This window comes from Sceloporus occidentalis, unplaced genomic scaffold (genome assembly GCF_023333645.1).
Source record: "Sceloporus occidentalis isolate IW3139 unplaced genomic scaffold, rSceOcc1.0.p SCAF_270, whole genome shotgun sequence".
In the NCBI taxonomy this organism is placed as follows: domain Eukaryota; kingdom Metazoa; phylum Chordata; class Lepidosauria; order Squamata; family Phrynosomatidae; genus Sceloporus; species Sceloporus occidentalis.
Window position 1 is genome coordinate 67501 of NW_028317250.1, and position 20468 is coordinate 87968.

At 44.9% G+C, this 20468-nt stretch overlaps 1 protein-coding gene across 1 annotated transcript; it reads left to right on the forward strand.

The window, feature by feature from the left end:
- Positions 1-9107: 9107 nt before the first annotated feature.
- LOC149275699 (nucleobindin-2-like) lies at positions 9108-20129 on the forward strand. Its single transcript, XM_089504404.1, has 13 exons — positions 9108-9461; positions 13594-13737; positions 15436-15543; positions 15776-15902; positions 17090-17193; positions 17408-17593; positions 17905-17995; positions 18168-18226; positions 18425-18517; positions 18628-18717; positions 18963-19133; positions 19274-19355; positions 20020-20129. Exons 1-13 carry the CDS (start codon positions 9108-9110, stop codon positions 20127-20129), a joined length of 1719 nt encoding a protein of 572 aa, XP_089360530.1.
- Positions 20130-20468: the final 339 nt, after the last annotated feature.

Consider the following 20468-nt stretch of genomic DNA (forward strand, 5'->3'; position numbering starts at 1 on the left):
GCAGACGGGGTTAATGTTGTAAATGACTATTAGCCTGAAACAGCTGATTTTCAATGGAATCTCTTCACAGGTGTACAGAGGCCCTTTATCACTCCCATGTTCCAATTGCCCTTTATCACTCCCATCACTCCTGTGTTCCAATGGCCCTTTATCACTCCCATCACTCCTGTGTTCCAATGGCCCTTTATCACTCCCATCACTCCTGTGTTCCAATGGCCCTTTATCACTCTCATCACTCCTGTGTTCCAATGGCCCTTTATCACTCCCATCACTCCTGTGTTCCAATGGCCCTTTATCACTCCCATCACTCCTGTGCTCCAATGGCCCTTTATCACTCCCATCACTCCTGTGTTCCAATGGCCCTTTATCACTCCCATCACTCCTGTGTAGGTTCTGCCCCTTTAATTCGTTAAAAAAAAAACATGTCGGAGACACGGATGAACAGGACAGACGGAGGTTAATCAGTTATGTAACCTGCCGCCTCCTGCCAACGCATTTTAGAGTCACGGGACTAAACCTTTACACAGACTCGCGCCGAGACACCCACACGAGCATTGTTATCGTTATGACGGAGGTTGGATCGCGCAGGACGGGGTACTTTCCATCACAGAGCGATCAGGAACACATTTCTCATCATCGCAGAACGTTCACACAATGTAAACAGAAGCCGATTCCCCGGAGCATTTCTCACACGCAACACGGAACAATCCCCAAACGCACCAGGTTTTAAAGGGTTAAACCAATAAAACGTACATCATATAAAGGGGCTTAATGAAAGCTGTCAGGTTTAAAGGGTAAGAAACACCCAACGGGCTGCTCGAAAATGCCAAATAAAATGATTCCCCTTTTTTATGTTAATACGGGGGGTTTGGGGCTGTGCAGTCACCGTCTACACTACCTGTCCTAGAGGTCGAACCCAACCACCAGGTTACTTTCATGGCCAAGAGACCCCTTGGCTAAATGCCGCTTTATCTCACCAGAACGGGGAAGAACCTTCACCAACGGCAGGTTCTACGCCAAGTAGAGCGTCAGCTCCTTCTCCTGCCGTCACCTCATGCCGGGTTATAAAATAACGCGTTCCGTATAACTTTATAGAACTCGGCTCGCGGGGTTCGAGGGGTCGGTACGACCGCACGGATTAGCGCACCCCGGCCCGCTGAGCAGTCACACTGACATCCGCTCTGGGCTCTCTGATCACAGCCTGAACTTTAATGAAAAAAAAAGTTATTTTGGGAACATTTATAGGGAACAGCCCGTCCGTTCACAAACGTTAATAATGGAAACATAACATTTATAACAGAGAGGAGCACCATCACCGGGCACAGCCATCCAGCGCGAGGAGCCCCGGTTAGTGAATAAATAATAGGTATAATGCAGCAGGGATGGGGGGCACCAGCTCCCCGAAACCCGCAGCTGCCCAGGGTATCACCAGTTGCCCCAAACTGCACTGCAACAGCCAAGATTAACCATTAAAGTACCACGGCAGAGGCCAACAACACATATTAACCCTAAAATGACATCACACCAAAACATTAACCCAAAAGTATCCGAGTGCAATACACCGCAACCCATGGCCCCAAAAACAACATAGGGGTTAACCCCGCACGTACCCTCGCCCAACACAACACGATTAACTCTTTGGATCCCACAGGAGAGTATAAAACACGACTGCGTCGCCAACTATACATTGCAGGGGCTTATCTAACACACACGTTACCTCAGCTGACCCACAAACGCCAGCGTATGAGTTGGGCTTCTGGGACGCAGCGCGGGGCCGGCGGTCGGCCCTCTATAACAGAAGCCGTGAAGAATTTGCCGGATAAACAACGGCCCCCATTGTTAAGACGTGAAGCTGTGTGTGTCGAGCAGGGAGCGCTCGCTTCCCCCTCTCTCATCCCAGGACAGGAAGCGAACGCGGAAGGAACCCGGAGCGAGCCGTACGTGCCGGGGAGAGGACAATGCCGGCCGTTCTGGGAACCAAAGGGGGGGGGCTGTTGGAACTCTGGGGTAATAGTTGTTTTGGCCAGGAGGCAACAGTCTCTATAATTTACACCGAGGAAGGGTAAGCCTGAATACAACACACCACCGACGGATTAAATGGGGCCGGCGGGACGTTTCTGGTGGAAGACTCGGGGGGGGGGGGGGGGGGGGGTAACTTATAAAGGGCAATTCTGGTGCAAAGTGATAAATCTGGAGCAAGCGACAGAACATCCCAGTGGTTTCCAAGGCAACCCCTTCACATTTAGAACCTGGACTTACCCAACGTTATGCAATCGTTTAGTATTTCATGCTGCCGTCCGTCATTAAACGGCTGCCGGCACGCTGCTGATGGCTGGTTTGCTGCCGGCGTGCAGATACAAAGTAACGAGGGGGGTTAAGCGACCTACAATAGAGAGCGAAGCCATGGCATGGCGGTAGCTAATTGTTACCATGTGAATATTTGACATTTTGCCCGGGGCAGATGGGGCAGTTTATACACAGACCATTCCAAGTCCAAATCTATTTCATCTCAAGACAAAACACCATGGAACCTTTATGGTTTTAACTGCTGTCACAAAAGAGAGAAAGAGAGGGGGTTAAAAAAGAGTGGGAGAGAGAGAAAGAGAGGGGGTTAAAATTGAGAGGGCCTAAGGGAGAAGGGGCTAAAAAGAGAGAGGGGGTGTTAAACGAGAGAGAGAAAGAGGGGGTTTAAAAAGAGAAATAGAAGGGTTAAAAAAGAGAGGGGGGTTAAAATAGGGGGAGAGAGAGCAAGAGTTAAAAAAAATAAGCGAAAGAGGGGTTAAAAGAGAGATAGTGAAAGAGCGGAACGAATAGGGGCTTTAAAAAGAGTGCGAGAGAAAGGGTTAAAATAAAAAAGGAAGAGGGGGGGTTAAAAATTCAGCCTTTAAACTTTCAGCCCACCAGACGTTTCCCAGAAACATTCCGTCTTCAAGCATCAAAAATCTTGGCAAAGAGCGGAAACTATTTGCAGAATTCCTATTTTAAGAAGCTCTCCAAAACATTAGCGGAATTATCGGCGGCTACCGGCCGGAATAACGTGCGAGCCGCGGCGACGGACTCGGCAACCACTCAGCTACACATTAACGGCAAACTGCTGTCTGCGCAACTCCGCAGCTTCGTCCAAGACCCGGCGAGCCGACGGCCGCTACGTGCCAACGTCCAAAAACACAACCGCAACGACCTTCCTAAAACCCAAATATTTGCCTCTTATCTTCCGGCGGTGAAAAAACCCAGAATCAGAACAGAGTGACCAACGCTGCAAATATTATTAGAAAATAAATGGCGGAAAAAATGATCTTATGTCGTTTATATTTATATTACTTGTTATATTTCATTATCTGCCACCGGAGATTCAGGCCCAGAGTCCTGCACCGGTTACACTACCAGTCTCCGAGGTGTCAATCAGATACAAAGAGCAAGTCTGATATTTTGTGATAAAAATGGAGAAATCGCCATGGAAACCCAATATTTACGGTGACGGCTCAACTTCTTGGTCTCTGCGTCAAAATCATTCTTAATACATAAGCCCGTACCTCCCAACTGTCCCGCTTTTGCCGCTCTATCCTCCCAAGCTCTCTCTTTCTGTGTCCCGCTTTTCTGGGCTCACTGGTCCCGATTTCATTCTCCAAGGGTCCGGGACACCGTTTCACCGGGGGTGGGTATGAGATTGGGAGGTATGTACGCCCAGCGGGGTTCTGGGCATGGAAGATGTTTTATGGTGAGTTTAGAAAATGCTCGTTGTACAGCACTACAGAATATGTTGGAGCTCTATAGACAAAACATAACGAGGAACATTTACGGTCTACTAATTAACAGATCCACGGGACAAAGTCTGCTATCCCGTCACCCTCAGCCAAGCATAAACTCACATTAGATATTAGACAGGACTAGTTCCTCATCACCCCCAGAACGACAACAAGACTTCCCGCAAAACACTATATATTTATTCCGGGGTGTAAAATGAAAATTATGCATATTAAGAGACAAATAAAAAAAATCTACACACCCTGCCAAGCATGAGCCGCGGCCCAAAAACCCGCAGAAAAACATCTTCGCTGCCATCATCCTCGGTACTGCACGTCCGTGTGATACATATTAACGTAAAAAGCCAAAAAATAATACGCGCCAATAAATGTATACATTTACCTCCACCTGATAATAAATAACATTATATATATATATATATATATATATATATATAATTAAGTTAAATATATATATAAAATATATAATATCAGCAGAAATAAACACAAAAGTCGGTATAAAGAGCAGGACTCGTAAAATGAATTCACTTTCAAACCTTAAACCAAAGCCCACATTTTTACTACCGCCACCTCATTTTTGGCAATACAAAAACAATTTATTTTCGATAAATACACATTTCTCCATTAATTTCCCAAATAATATATATAATTTATATATATATTCTCTTATTTTAACATTTATATGTATATTCTCTTTTTTATTGTTATAGTTATATATATATTCTCTTTTATTTGAATAATTAATATGTAAATATAAAAAAAAAAGAGAATTTGTAATGTACGTTTACTTATTTATTTACATATAATATATGAAAAATGCAATTATTCTACGCCATCAATTTCCTGCCGGAATTCGGAACACGATTTCATGTTATAGATGAATATTAAAGTGCAAAGTCATCAAATTACTAACAGAAACAGCCGCAGGAAATGATACAACACAAGCGGCCGTCACTCTTACTGTAACTATACGGTAAAACGTACAATTAATTTGCATTAACCCCTTATCTGCCAAAGCAGCAAAATAGGAGAAGCATTCTCTTAATGGCAAAAAAATGGCATGAGAGTATATTGTAGGGTTATGATGTTTTGACCGACTTTGGGTGGCATGCGCCTCTACGGCACAGAAACGGTTAAGGTTTGAAGGCTATTTAATTTTCCAGCCCATGCTCGCTAAACTGCTCGCTCCCCTGCATTATTTTTATACACAAGAAACGCGTTGGGATTCACGGCCCCCTCGTTATTTTGGTGTAATTTTAATGAAGAGGGGTTTGTGTGCAGTTTACATATACAGGTTCCATGGAGGTAGGTTATCAGCCACTTAACCCCCAGGAGCATATGAACTAATGTGGCCCAGGGCTACCAGTGTCCAACTTTACATATAAATTGGATCTTCGATTTACTGCCCTTCCATATTACCCCCTGACACCCGCTGCCCCTCCATAGTACCCCCTGACACCCGCTGCCACTCCATAGTACCCCCCTGACACCCGCTGCCCCTCCATAGTACCCCCCTGACACCCGCTGCCCCTCCACTCCACCCTTGCCAGCTATTGCCCCACTATGCTACTCCTTACATCTACTACCCCTTACACCCACTGTGCCTCCATATTACCCTGACAGCTACTGCCCCTCCATACTACCCCTTACATCTTCTGCCCCTCTATGCCACCCCCTACTGATATACCATACTATCCCTGACACCCACTGCCCCTTCATGTTACCCTCTGACAGCTACTGCCCCTCCATGCCACCCCTGTTGGCTACTGCCTCTCCATGATACCCCTGACAACTACTATCCCCTCATGCCACCCCTGACATTTACCCCCCCTTCCCTTTATTTCCTCTCTCACACTTGCATACTCCATTGTGCCGCTGACAGTTGCACCCCCCTAACAGAAGCAGTTACCGTTACCTCATCCCACCCTCTCCCTCTCCCCAGGGATCTGATCCAGTTACCCCTTACCGTGCCGCCCGCTTACCGGCCTCCGCTCACCAACGAACTGAGTTCCGAGCGTAAGGCGCGCTCCCGCACCAACCAAAGACGTGCGCGTGCGCGCTACTAGCTCGGTACAACAAGACGCATGCGTACTGGACTCTGCCTCGGCTCATAGCCCAGACTGCCACCTGGTGACCAATAACCCTAACTGCACCCAAACAGATAAGGGCTGCGAGTGCAAACCTCTTCCAGAACACATGCAATAACCACCCACGGGGGCAGGATGGGGCAAGATCTGCGGCTAAACGAGAAACCAGAATACGGCGCGTTATATTTTCATATCATCTATAATATTCACTTTATTTAAAATATGGTAGTTTCTCCTAAAAACTACAAAAAAGAATGAGTTGAATTTTTTGTTTGTCATAAAGAAGTGTTATATGAAAATGATGACCTCATCAGATGAGTGATAGCTGCATTCACTCTCTCTCTATGGAATGTTCACCGCGGTCCCTGCTTTATTCTTATTCATTGTGGTCTAGGGTCTCACCCTGGCCAGTTTTTCGACCCTTGACCTCTTACTGTTACCCTGGTAACCCTACTTCCCGGCCACCCTGCCCGTGACTACCACTTCTGCTCCAAAAGCACATCTATGCATCCGTCCTTTGCTGCTGGTCGCCTTTTTCACTCTGCAGGTCGTCCCTTTGTCTCCTAATCCTAAACTCAATCCGGAACCAAGAGATGACGACAAACTCTTCAAAGTCTGAAGGACAATGGGGGCTCTTATATCCTTTCAGTTTGTTAAATGACTCGCAGTCTGTGACTAATCTCTTGGGAGTCTCTGGATACAACCTCCGAGGACGATGACCCATCGTCTTTATTATTATTTAATGTTTTATATAGCGCTGTATAGGATGATCCTCTTCATCCCCTTGGAGGCAGCTTCTCTGGAAAGCCGGGGTAAAAAAAATCCTACATCACGGCTGTAAGCAAAATGTCCCTTACAGTGACCCGTAAGATGCAATAATAACGTTCCCGCATGAGACCGTCGCGTTCCTCGTCTCTTCCCTCTTCCCACGTAGCTGATCACATCGCATAAAAAAATGAGTTGGAAAGTGATCTTATTGCCATAGCAACCACTCCTGCTCAGTGGGTCATTCCAATGGTTGCTATGGTAATAAGGCCACTTTTCAAACTTTAACCCCAAAACACATTTCACAGGAAGTCCCGGACGTTTCCAAAATTGGGACTGTTGGGGTTCCGGAATAAATTCTCTTTCATCCACAGAAATTCCCTTTTCACAGATATTGTTGGACTGAATCGGACTCGTTAGATAATGAAACCTCCCTAAATTCACCGGTATAACGATAGTCGCCAGTTTCGGCCCCAATCCTTCCTTCACCTCCTATTTATAAGCCCGTTCCGGACATAAGACATAAATATCACGGCCGCTGGGTTTATCACGTTCTGCATAATTTAGAAATTACGTAATTTGTTTCAGAATTCTCTCGAGATCCTCTGAAGCCGGAGTTTTGGGCCAAATACTCAGTATTTAAGGGTGGAAACCGAATGTATTTTGCAATAATAGTCACGGCTTTGGCACAATCCTTACGGATGAAGTCACCAAAACAATGGAGGTGACCCCTGCAGGTCTCGGGGCAGTTTCCAGTGTCGGGGGCTCTTGGTTTTGGGGTCAGGGCTTTACCTGGACCCTTTATGTGACTTTTGTCTTCTATCGCTGGGTATTTGTGTAACTGAGGGGGGCATTTAGATTTTATTTACCCCCTTTAATTTATAAAGCCATTTCCTGCAGTTTCTATACACATTATCGGGGCTTTTAACTAAGGTTACCATTAGCCTTGCGCATTCGTTTTCATGCAAACGTGTTTTCGTGCCAAATTTTACCGAATAATGAATGCAGCATTGGGCGAAAAGAAACGAAAAACGTATGTGCGCATTGCGAAAAATCATTAATTCGTTTGTTGCCGCGGCCGCCATTTTTAATACGCATGTATTTCTTGTTTTCATGGCAACCAGACGGACGAATGGGATTTCCTAAAACAAAAACGTTGGATGAACTTTTCCCGAACAGAAGATGGAGACAGACAGATTTCGTGGGATAAAAAAAAATTTATACTGCCGGCACGTCCCTGGACTTCTGAACCGGAAGTTTGTGACCCTGAAGGACCCTGGTGCACCAGTTGCCCGTGATGGGGTTACCGCTACCTGAGCTCCTTTGCGGCAAAATCGGACATTTTGGCACGTTTTTAAAAACCCACTGGTGGATTGAATTGTCCCATATAGGACACGGGCGCAGTGTGACCAGATTTGAAATAGCAATACGTTACTTGTACTTATTGTGCTATAACTTGCATAAAAAACATTAAAACATCCGGTATTTCTAAGTTCAGGACTAATAGTAGAATTTATTCAGCAGTTTTTTCATGAGCTTTGTAGACGAGTAAGAGATTTTTTAAATAAAAGTCAGAAAAGTGTTTTTTTTTTTATTTTTCGCCATATTTATATACCGTATATATAGTAAATATATATTTTTTATAGTAAATTAGATGATATGATCAAAATAATGGTAACTAAGAAAGAAAACTACATCTAAGCAGGAGCGCAGCAGAAATGTTAAAACAGCCTCAGTCACGAAGGGGTTAAGGCGCTAGAACCCTGCGTATGTTTAATGAAATCACGTGATTCCGGGACGCCGTGACCCGCAGGACTCGTTACCGGCATCAAAGGGCCCAGTAAGAGTATCGATTTCACAATTACACGAGCGGCACAAATATTCCCCGGCAGAGGGACGGGTGTGATATTACAGGGCAATGTGACGCGATGCGGGTGATTTTATGGGGCGATGCAGACTATTTCAGCCCAACCAACTTCAGCCTTTTAGTGATTTTCAGCAGGTACCCCGGCTAATACCCCTCTATACACCTGGCAGCAGGTGCCCCAGAAAATGCCCCTCTATACACCCAGCAGCAGGTACCCCAGCTAATGCCCCTCTATACACCATGCAGCAGGTACTCTAGCAAATGCCCCTTTATACACCCGGCAGCAGGCACCCCCAAAAAATGCCCCTCTATACACCCGGCAGCAGGTACCCTGGCTAAAGCCCCTCTATACACCCGGCACCCCAGAAAATGCCCCTCTATACACCCGGCAGCAGGTACCCTGGCTAAAGCCCCTCTATACACCCGGCAGAAGGTACCCCAGCTAATGCCCCTCTATACACCATGCAGCAGGTACCCCAGCTAATGCCCCTATATATACCCGGCAGCAGCTACCCTGGCTAAAGCCCCTCTATATTAGGCCGTAGTCGCCCTCGTATTTACCCCCAGCAGGCAGGTACCCTAGCTGATGCCCCTCTATATACCATGCAGTAGCTGTCCCTGTATATGCCAGCGTATACCCCAGCTGATGCCCCCACCCCCGTGTGGCCCCCGGGGCCCTTAGGCAGGACACCCCCCTGCGCCACGTCTCTCCACACCTCACCCAACCCTCCCGATGCCAGTGACAGCCTAAACCGGCCCGCGGGGACAGCCAATCACAGCACACCGCGACCTGATAACCTCGGCACCGTCGGCCAATCAGTATGCTGCTGGCGGAGCTTGTTTCCACGACAACGGGGACAGCGAGTACTGGTAGGCGTGGCTGATCCCTGGGATATGGGCGGAGCCTGCAGTGAATCAAGTGCACATCACCGAACACACCTACCGGGGATACACAGCATGACCGGCACCGGCAGCACGGTAAGGCCGCAACTCCCAGCACACTCAGCTACTCGTAGGCTGTTTGTGTCTCTGAATACTGTGTGTCAGTGTATATCAGTGTATGTGTGTATGTATAGATGTGTGTCGCTGTATGCAGTGTTTTGTAGCTGTGTGTCAGTGTATGGAGTGTTTGTGTGTATGTATAGCGGTGTGTGTCAGTGTATGTATAGATGTGTGTCACTATGTAGTGTGTGTAGCTGTGTGTGTCATTGTATGCAGTGTTTGTGTAGCGGTGTGTGTCATTGTATGCAGTGTGTGTCATTGTATGCAGTGTGTGTCATTGTATGCAGTGTGTGTCATTGTATGCAGTGTGTGTGTGTAGCTGTGCGTGTCACTGTATGCAGTGTACTTGTATATTATTGTTAGTTCGTCTCATTAATAATCACTGAGCGGGGTACAAAGTAAATGAAGTTTATTGCGTCTGCTGATAGCGGTTACCGTGGTGACACTGTATCTATGTGTTTAAATGACTTGTAATAAATGATTGATTTGAGGCGACGTTGTCCCCCCCCCCCCCCCCCCCTCGGGTTACTTTCCATACTTTGTTTATTCCGTAGCGGTAAATATTTATCCCGGGTGTTTAGATGTTTCGTTGGTGAATAAGGGGTGCGTTTGTTGCCGGCCCGTCATGTGGCCGTTGGGGAATTACTGCAGCAGTAACGTTATTTGCCCCGGAGGAATTATTCCTTACACCCCGATCAGCGCTTTCCACCTAAACGGATTGCATGGTTTTCCTGGGAGCCAAACTAAACCCCTAGAAGCAATGGGGGAGCCAAAGGAGCTTACAATCTAATCAGGGACCGCGGTCTCTTCCTGGATGAGGTTTCAGGGGCAGATTCTCCAGGGAGACGTGACAAGCGTCATTAATCTGCCGCCCAAGCATGACGGGCCCTGACCCCGAACCTCAGGGTTATTGCTCTAATCTCAGGGTGCAGGGGCAGATTCTTGGGGCCACACAGTCTGGTGCCTCATTCATACAGATCTCATGATATCTAAGCCTCCCAGTTGGTGCTTTTGCTCCTAGTATATTATGGTTGATATCCCTGCTTGAATGCAGGTGACTCAATTAAGTGTATCTTTAATGACCAGTCAGGGTTTCCATGACGACCATTATTAGCGTTAGATGTCTAGGATTTGGTCTCTGCTTAGGGACAGAACTTCGACCTTCTAATCAATAAGTGGCTTTTAGTCACCGCGCGTCTCCGATGACATCGCCGCGCATCTCTGATGTCATCCCTGCACGTTCTAATTCCTGATTGGTCCTGTCTTATATTTAGGAGCCATATGCCTGTCCCATGCATGTTTAAATTCCGCTACCGCTTCTGCCGGTAGGCTGTTCCACTTATCTACCCATCTCTCAGTGTAGTCAGCGCATGGTACGCACTACCCCACAGTATGATGAGTAAACTCACAGCAGGGAATCTGATACTGACGGCCATAATTGCAGTGCGTGCAGCCGCGATTTAACCAACCCCCCCCCCCATCGGTTTGCACAATAGCCTAAAATGCGATTTCACGGATTAATAGGATTCGCCTTTCCCCGTAAACTCAGGTCCCTCTGTGTTTCTAAACTTGTTCTTCCACCTGGAGTAATTCGCGCAGGTACCCGCCTTTCAGGTGAAGCCCGATCGCCACCTAATCCCAGCCCCGGCCCTCGTCGGGTTTATCGGACACGTCAGCCCTGTATTATATTCTATTCTTTTTTCAAAGAGACGAGGGGAAAGCGTGTATCAAGTAACACTCCCAGGATTTGAGGTGCTGTTCCACTATCAGTGCCTGCTGTCGCATCATGTGACAATTCATCATTCCCCGAAAAAAATAGCAAAAGAGTTAACATTTGACGCGATTAAAGGTTCTGTGGTTTTGGGTCCGTAATGAGAAATCCGGCTCTGCGTCATCTGTAAAGATGTTAAAAGCCGTAGCGTTGGATTATATGTAACCGGATCACGGTGACCTTTATCAAAACGAGCAAAAGGTTAACGTAACCCACGTTTTTTTTGTTTGATTTTGAGTTTCCCAAACAGCACGTTGTCCTTCGGCAGGACAGACAGACGGACGGAGTGTTTGCAGAGTAACGGATATCTTCATATCTCGCCTTATTAAGATTAGGATTTTAAGAAAATAATGTCGTAAACGGCCAGGATGCGGCCCTCACAGATACAACGTTACCAAACCCTAACCGCCTGCATCATAATATCCCGCGCTTTATCTCAGAGCATAGTGTTTTCAGCATAACCTTTTCTGTGCTGAGGACAAAGGGAGCCCAAATCAACACAGAAATGGATAAGCCGTCAACACAGGTATTGGGGTAATTATAGCCTTCTCTATGGGGGGGGGGGGTATTACATGTGCTACACTTCAAAGGTTTGGGGTCACTCAGCTGTTTTTATGGAAAACAAGGAAATTTCTGGCTGTAACATAATTACAAAAGGGTTTCTGAAGATCAATTAGCCTTTTATACTTAAACGTGGGTCAGCGAACACAACGTGCCATTGGAACCCAGGAGTGATGGGAGTGATAAAGGGCCGCTGGAACACAGGAGTGATGGGAGTGATAAAGGGCCATTGGAACCCAGGAGTGATGGGAGTGATAAAGGGCCGCTGGAACACAGGAGTGATGGGAGTGATAAAGGGCCATTGGCACACAGGAGTGATGGGAGTGATAAAGGGCCTCTGTACGCCTATGAAGAGATTCCATCAAAAATCAGCCATTTCCAGCTGCAATAGTCGGCTTCGGAGCCGGTCTTTGCCCCGTACCCCTCCTCTCGTGTTTATGGGCTGGTGGCTGCTTTAGGAGACGAAGCCTTTAAATGTCTTCAGGTCTGGGGTCCGCTCACCTTAATGAAGCTCACGGAATATCAGCCCTGCAGGGTTTATTTTAAAGGTTAATGTAACCGGCACTCGCCAGGGAGATAAAAGACATAAACCATGCTTGGTCCCCTCCCCTCTCCTCTCCTCTCCCCTTCTCTCCTCTTTATTAACAAGCTTTCTTGGCATCTCCACAAATTATAAAAAATGCTTTAAACATCTACTCCAGCGAGTAAGGGGTGCCGTTTACACGTTGCAGTTCTTCTCGTGTTGGCTGCACCTAGTTGGTGTAAGAACACCGCATCTGACATTTCACATGATATTTAAGGGTTCCTGGCAAAAAAATCTGAATTAAAAAAAATATTAGTATTAAAAAAGTCTTCTGGGAAGGGTTGAGGTTCTCAGCAGCATCAGGAATCATGTTTCAGACGCTTCATGTAGTTATTAAAGTGTTAAAAAGTTTTACAACACTTTTAATTCTCATAATTTGGATTATTTTGTGTTCTATGGTAGCATTTCCCTTTTTTTTTATAATAATGATATATATTTTTTCTTAATAGCGATATATATTAATAATAATTATATTTTTCTTAATAATAGTTATATATATTTATTTTAATAATGATCATGTTTGCCTTAATAATAATAATTATATATTTTAAATATTGATATATATTTTTTCTTAATAATATATGTATTTTAATAATTATAGTTTTTTCTTAATTGTTTTTTTTATGATATATTTTTTTCTTATTAAAAGTGGTGTATGTATATATATATAATTTTTTTTTCTTAAGAATTATATATATATATATATATATATTTTAATAATGATATATTTTTTCTTATGAATAGTGATATATATATATTTTAATAATAATGATACTTTTTCTCTTAATAATTAAATATATATTTTAATAATGATATATGTTTTCCTTAATAATAGTGGTGTGTGTGTGTATATATATATATATATATATATATATTTGAACAGTAATGAATAGAATTAGGACAAATTTAGCCACCTGGTAACATTTAAGAGACTTCTGTATCTCCAGGCCATGGCGTTGAATGTAATTCCTGCGTTGAGCCGGTTACCGAGCCGGTTACCGAGCCGCTCCGTGCCGTGTCTTCTAATTTTCAGGTTAAAGGCAGCAAAACCATTCTGTGAAAATTAAGCTTATTTCTCACAGACCGGTTATAAATGTGGAGTAATCGCCATAGCAACCGGCGGAATGTTCTTTTTGATGGATACACGAAATGTGGCAGTAAATTGTTGCTCAGCTCCGGCTCTCACCTTCCAGGTACGATGGCGGCGGGCGGTGTTTTTCCAGTCCTGCGTTCTGCTCGTCTATATCCTAATTACCGTAAACGGGGTACCTATAGACAAAGACAAGACCAAAGCGACGGAGGAGCCCGCCGCGGAGGACCAGGAGCCTCAAAACACAGTGAGTACGCCACATTGACACGCGCTTTCACACGCCAACGGAGGGCAACGGAACCGGAGGGTTCTATCTCTTCATATCTGCCAACACTCCTAAGAAAAGCCCCTAACTTAACGCTCTGTCCTACCGTCACTCCAGATATCAGACACTTATTGAGTAAAACAAAAACCCAGCGTGCTTTTAACATTATTATTATTTATTTATTTGCTCTTATTATTCATGTTTTTATTAATAATATTATCTTTTATTTATATGGCGCCAAAAAATTCCTGCAGCTCTTCTTACAGTCCCTACATTCAAAGGGTCTGAACAAACTAGACCTGACAGACTAAGACGACCCGATGCGTTAGGTACAGACGGCTCGGCTCGCAGGCTTGCAATCTTTATTGACGATATATATTTAAAATATTAATACTACTAATACTACTTACTGATGTTTGTTTTGCTACGTAATGTATAAGATTAATAAAACAAGCAAGGTGCAAGGCTTTAAAAGGGCTCTTATCACCATAGCAACCGGTATAATGGTCCAATCAGCATTTGGTTGCCATAGTGATAACACCGCTTCAAAATTTTCCACCTAGAATTGTGGTTTTTAAAACTTTTTTAAATCAGAAAAAGAATCTGTTGACTCGTGTTCACACCATTAAATAATTTTATTCGCCATGGCGATAAAATGTGTTTCTAAGCGCAATTTAAATGTATCCGTCAAGAGAATGGAAACTTTTACTGAAATCAGCCCTTTTTTCGCTATAAATAAAGCCTCAGGAAGTGACCGGATGTTGCATCTCCCCACAATCCCCCCCCCCCCCCCCCCCCCCGTTAATGTTACGCGGATCACCGGGGTTCTTATCTTTGCAAACAGACCCGAAGGCGGACTGCCGGATGGCATTTACAACACCAATTAGCACCGCCTGGAAGACATTAACTAAATATCACGTCCATTAGCGGCTCCGCCATCCGAATGACACATTAACCCCTCCATGACGCAGGACAGGCTGCCGCTTTCTCATGAATTTTTATTATAATCATTTGCGGATATTTCTAGTTATTTTTGCATAAAGCGGGCTTAATAAAATTAGCATAATCAGGGGGAAAAAATGAATTGCCGGCATAACAGGATTTAATATAATGCGTCCGTATACAGGAGCCTCGCGTATCGGCTCGTCTCAGTCCGTCGGGTCTGGTTTGATCAGACCCTTTGAATGTAGGGACTGTAAGAAGTGCTGCGGGAATTATTGGCGCCATATAAATAAAAATAAATAAATAAATAAAATGTATCTTTTATATAATAATAATAAGATAATAATAACATAATATAATAATAATAAAAATAATAATAGTAAAAATAAAAAAAGATAATATATATATATATATATATATGAATTGTTAGAATACGTACAGTAGGGTTTGGAAGGCAAAGGCTTTAGAAGAGGACAGCTTAATTTTTAACAAAAAAACAAAACCCAAGTCTCGGGGGTCGTTATGCAACCCGTAGAACGCCGATCACAATCATTACTCATTATTTAGATGAATGAGATCAGTGAAGGTTCTTTCATGGTGGGTGCCATTACGTTAGCGTCTGTTTAATCTCTGAATGCCTCGGGTGCAGGCTGGGTGAAATAATTGGGTGCTGCGGACGGTAAGCGATGCTGCGTTGCAGAGAAAGGTGTTGACCCTCCTGCTCCTTCCCGTTCACAGGACACTGGATTATACTATGACCGATATCTCAGGGAGGTGGTGGAGGTTCTGGAAACTGACCCGCATTTTAGGGAGAAGATCCAGTCGGCGGATATTGAAGATATCAAGGTTTGTGGAGGTGGGCACTGTGGGCATGCGCCGGAGACCCTGCTGAGCGGATGGAGGCTGTGTGTGTGTGTGAGAGAGAGCTGTGCCGGAGGCTTTGCAGAGGGTAAGAGGCAGCGCATGGTAGGTTGGACCTCTGGATGGTGGTCTGTAGCTCTGGACGCCTCTGCAGCTTAGACGTGACCCGCGTTTCTTTCATTAATTATCATTACAAATTGTTTTTAACCCTTCACAGAGTGGAAAGATCAGCAAGGAGCTGGACTTGGTGAGTCACCACATCCGAACCAAACTGGACGAACTCAAGAGGCAGGAGGTGGCAAGACTCCGCATGCTCATCCGGGCCAAGATGGACGCCTCGGAAAGTGAGAGCCACGTATTGTACATACATGAGAAATGTGTAACGGTGCCGATGGCTGACCAGCTACTCTGAGAGCTGACGCTACGGCGCGCATCGCGTTACAACTCGCTTCTTGGTATGGAAGATTAGGGGGTCAGGTCATCCAAATGCGATGCAGGGGCCGTTATTCACGGTCGCTTGGAATTTCCTGCACATTCCGAGCATGGATTTTCACGTAACATTTCACATTCTTATCCCAAAATAACCTTTATCTGAATAGACGTTAGTAAAAGGCTACTTATCTGCGTCTGCACCTCTAGGAACAGTATCTCCTCACACCCGTCTGTGGGAACGTGACCTGATGCTGCAGGAATGGGGATATTAGCAAGGACTGGCAGCCGCCATGCGCTGGTATCGCTAACGGAGCGATCGCATTGGCCAAACTTTGACAGAACATGAAGATCAGCAGATCCCAAGTTACTTCATGCCGGCCAGATTTATCTTGGATTAAATCCCAGCATTTTTCTTTTTCTTAGCTGCCCCGTTTTCATTTTAATGCGAGACGCCTGGAATATTTCCCGTTCTTATACAAAATAAAGGGAAATCATCAGGCGTGCTTCATAAAATGCACAGTTCTGGCTTTGTATTATAGAAGCTCTGTAAACCACTTTAAAGTATTCTGTATCGTAATGTATCTCTGCTACACGTTCGGATTCATGCAAATTTAAATTTTAACAAAATTTGACAATTTCAGCCCAAAAACGGGGAAAGACTCCAACGAAAAAAAAATGAAGAGCAGCAAAAGTTCTGGATTTTCATTTGCGTTTCATTGTAATCTTGCGGTGTCTCCTTACCTTCCCCGCCGACAGATTCGGTATTCCAACCTCCCTTCCCACAGCTGCACTTCTTCTGTTGCCTCTACTTGTTCTTCTTTCTTTGTCCGCTTCTCCCTGTGTCTTCTCTCTTTTCGTCCACGAATGAGAGTTTGAGAGTAAGCGCGAGGGAATGAGAGCATGAATGAAGGTGAGTGACGGCAAATTTAGTTTCCGAATTGAATAAGCCCCCCTGAATTTCGGTCGAACCGAAAGGGGAGGAAACTTAATTTGTTGTCCAAAAAACAAATGGACCAAACTAACTAACTAGTCTGTTGTTGTGAACGTCCCTTTTTAGTATCAGGCTGTATCCTAACTTATTGACGCCTTCCAATTCCAGATACGGGTATCGATCACCGGGCGCTGCTCAAGCAGTTTGATCATCTTAACCACAACAACCCTCATTCCTTTGAACCGAAGGACTTAGACTTGCTGATCAGAGCCGTGAGTTTTCCCTTTACTTTCTTCCGTTATCAGAAAGGTGGGTAACTAGACGGGGCAAACGGTTCTCGCATGCTGACCTTCTGAAGCCCAAGGGTTAAATTGGTTAATTATATGTTTGCTAATAACCGACTACTGATAAGGTTATACGCGGGCGTGGGGTAAATGCGTTAGGAATCGTTTTTATGTAAACGTCTTCATTTAAATTTGTCTTCAGGCGACAAAAGATTTAGAGAATTACGACAAAGAGCGCCACGAAGAGTTTAAAAGGTACGAAATGATGAAAGAGCACGAAAGGAGAGAGTATCTGAGAACCCTCGACGAGGAGAAGAGAAAGCAGGAGGAAGCCAAGTACGAGGAGATGAAGAAAAAACACAAGGAACACCCCAAAATTAACCATCCTGTGAGTGACAGAGAGGGGTGCTTTTACCCAGGAGGTGCAGTTGGGTGTTTGATGTGATTTTATGCCCTATTGCGGGGCTTCTAGGGCTGTAGAACCCTGCGATAGCCTCATACCCAGCAAACATTCTGACCTCCTAGAAAAGAGGGGCATCAGGAGAGGAGAGAGGGCCATCAGGGGAGGAGAGAAGGACTGGGCTATCTAAACAGGGACACTTGGAAGATATAGTTGACAGCCCTGCTCTTGTGATCGGGCAATCACTTTGGCAGGCAGGGGAGAAGTCAAGTGATTTTTTATTGTATTTATAATCGTAGGGAAGCAAAGACCAGCTGAAGGAAGTGTGGGAGGAAACCGATGGACTCGACCCATCAGACTTTGACCCCAAGACGTTCTTTAAGTTACACGGTAAGTAAAACTCCTTGATGTATAAATTAATTTCAGGATCCTCGTCTCGGTGCCCAACGCAACGCTAGGCCAAAGGACCCCGCTTTCAGGGAGTTTGCTGTTTATTCTATGTATATAAAAACATGTATCCCCCCCAAAAAAACAAATACTCACAAATCCTTTCACGTTGCAGACACCAACAGCGATGGTTACATCGACGAACAAGAACTAGAAGCGCTATTTACAAAAGAGGTGAGACGTCTTCCTGGAATGGTAACGAGACACAGTTTCTTTTTTTATGTAAAGTTTTGAAAACAACAGTAAAACACAAAGATTTGGGACAAAAGTTTTCCAATAAAGGTCTCCCCATGAAATCCAGTAAAATTCCAACAATTATCATTTATATTATTATTATTATAATTAATTAATAATTATTTTATATCCTGGCAGTTAGCGAAAGCTTACGATCCCACAAATGAAGAGGATGACATGATAGAAATGGAGGAAGAGAGGTTACGGATGAGAGAGCACGTAATGAACGAGGTAACTGCGTTCCTGTCCTGGCCTCCTGCTTCCACAAGCCTGGAAAATATTCCTCGGCACCCGGGGGGTTAAGTATACTATCCCACTAACTGGATTTTTTTTTTGTAAAGGTTGATATTGACAAGGACCGGTTGATCAACTTGGAAGAATTCATCCGAGCCACAGAGAAGAGGGAATTCTTGGAGCCGGACGGCTGGGAGGTAATCATTTCTCAAAGAATAAAGAAATAATGTAAAACCATTAGTTACCCACCCCCGCAGAACTCGCAGGGTTAAACAACTCTTTTTCCCTTTTGCATTTTTGCGGGTCAGAATTACGCAGAACGTTTGCCATCTTTAATTATATTCCTTGTGATACAGCGAGGGGTATTATAAAAAGTTAATTCCGATCGATGCATCGCTTGATGTCACGATGACTCAAGATCTCTCCATGCCTTGGTTTACAGACGGTCGACGAACAGCCGATTTACACCGAGGAGGAACTACGAGAATTTGAAAACCAGATTTCTCAGAAGGAGGCAGAGCTGAAGAAGCGAGCGGAGGAGCTGTACAGAGAGCGAGAGAACCTGCAGAAACAGCACGAGCACATTCAGGCGCAGAAACAAGAGCTGCAGCAGGTACCGCGGGGGCGGGGTTACTTATACCGAGGCACGACAAGGCGGGGCTGCCGCTGGAAACGAACGCATTGAAAAAGAAAGGGTCCCCATCGCCTTATGTTGTGCTCTCGCCTTGTTGTTTAATGATTTCTGTTTCCCAGGTCGTACAGCAAATGGAACAGAAAAAAATGCAGCAATCCGTCCCCCCGTCCGTACCCGACGCCAGTCTCAGTTTCCAGCCAGGTGTGTAAAACGCGCTGCGCTCTCGTACCGAGCTTCTGACCATCTCGAAGGACCAGCTGTAAATCCTCAACTTCGTTTGTAGTCCAAGAGTTATAATTGGTTAACGAACATCTGTACATATTTAATCAAATCAATGTTAGCCTGACAGCCAGGGGCGAGCAGGAAATCTAGCTTTCATTTTTTTTTTACCTCCTAGCCTAGGGGTAGTTTATCCTCTTAGACCCCTGTTACCCGGGTTGGGGTGAGAAGTTCTTCCAAGCTATTGTATGACGTAACATTTGAGAGTGGCATAAGTGTGAGAGTGGGTATAATATATGAAACTTGGTGGGGTAAATGTGTGGCCAAGTCTACCTACCCCCTGTGGATCCTATGAGACACTTTGCCCTGCTGGACTGGAAGTTACCGGGCCGTATTAACTAGACACAGATTCCTGCTAAAAGCAACAAATTGCCAAAATTATTCAAATGATCACTTTTCCACCAACTTTCACCCCTAGATTATGAAAAACACCCCACCAGTGGGCATCAGGGGCACTCTGTGTAATGAGCTGGCGCTATGTCCCACAAACATCAAAAAAATAGCATGTTCTGGTCATTCCTCATCACGTGACATCACAAGACAGTTTAGATGTTAAGTGATGTAATAGTTTAATGTTATTTTTCAGCCGGTGGCCAAGCTGTCCATTTGGGATCTCAGCAAGTTGGAAATCCTCAGCATTTGCCTCCAGGACACCTACCAGAGCCTGGGGTATCACAGAGCCACCAAGTGCCCTAACTGCCCTACAGATACTTCTTGCTTTGCTTCGAGAGACCGCTACGATCATTCTCAACGTCTACGACTACTCCGAGGAGCTGATAAGGCAACCGTACTGCGGGGCGTCTGCCCGTCCTCCTGGCGCTGCCACCACATTTTGGCTTTTAAAAGAACTAAAGAAACTCCATCTGTCAGGAGAGCCCAAATTTGGGATTCCATGGATCTGGGCCAAAGTAGCAAATAAAAGTGAATTATGAATTAATGATTGTTGCACTATAGTGAGGTGTTTCTTTTTGTTTAGTTTTATTTTTTTGGAATTTCTATAGGACTGCCGCTCTTGTTGTGTTCCCCTCGTTCCGT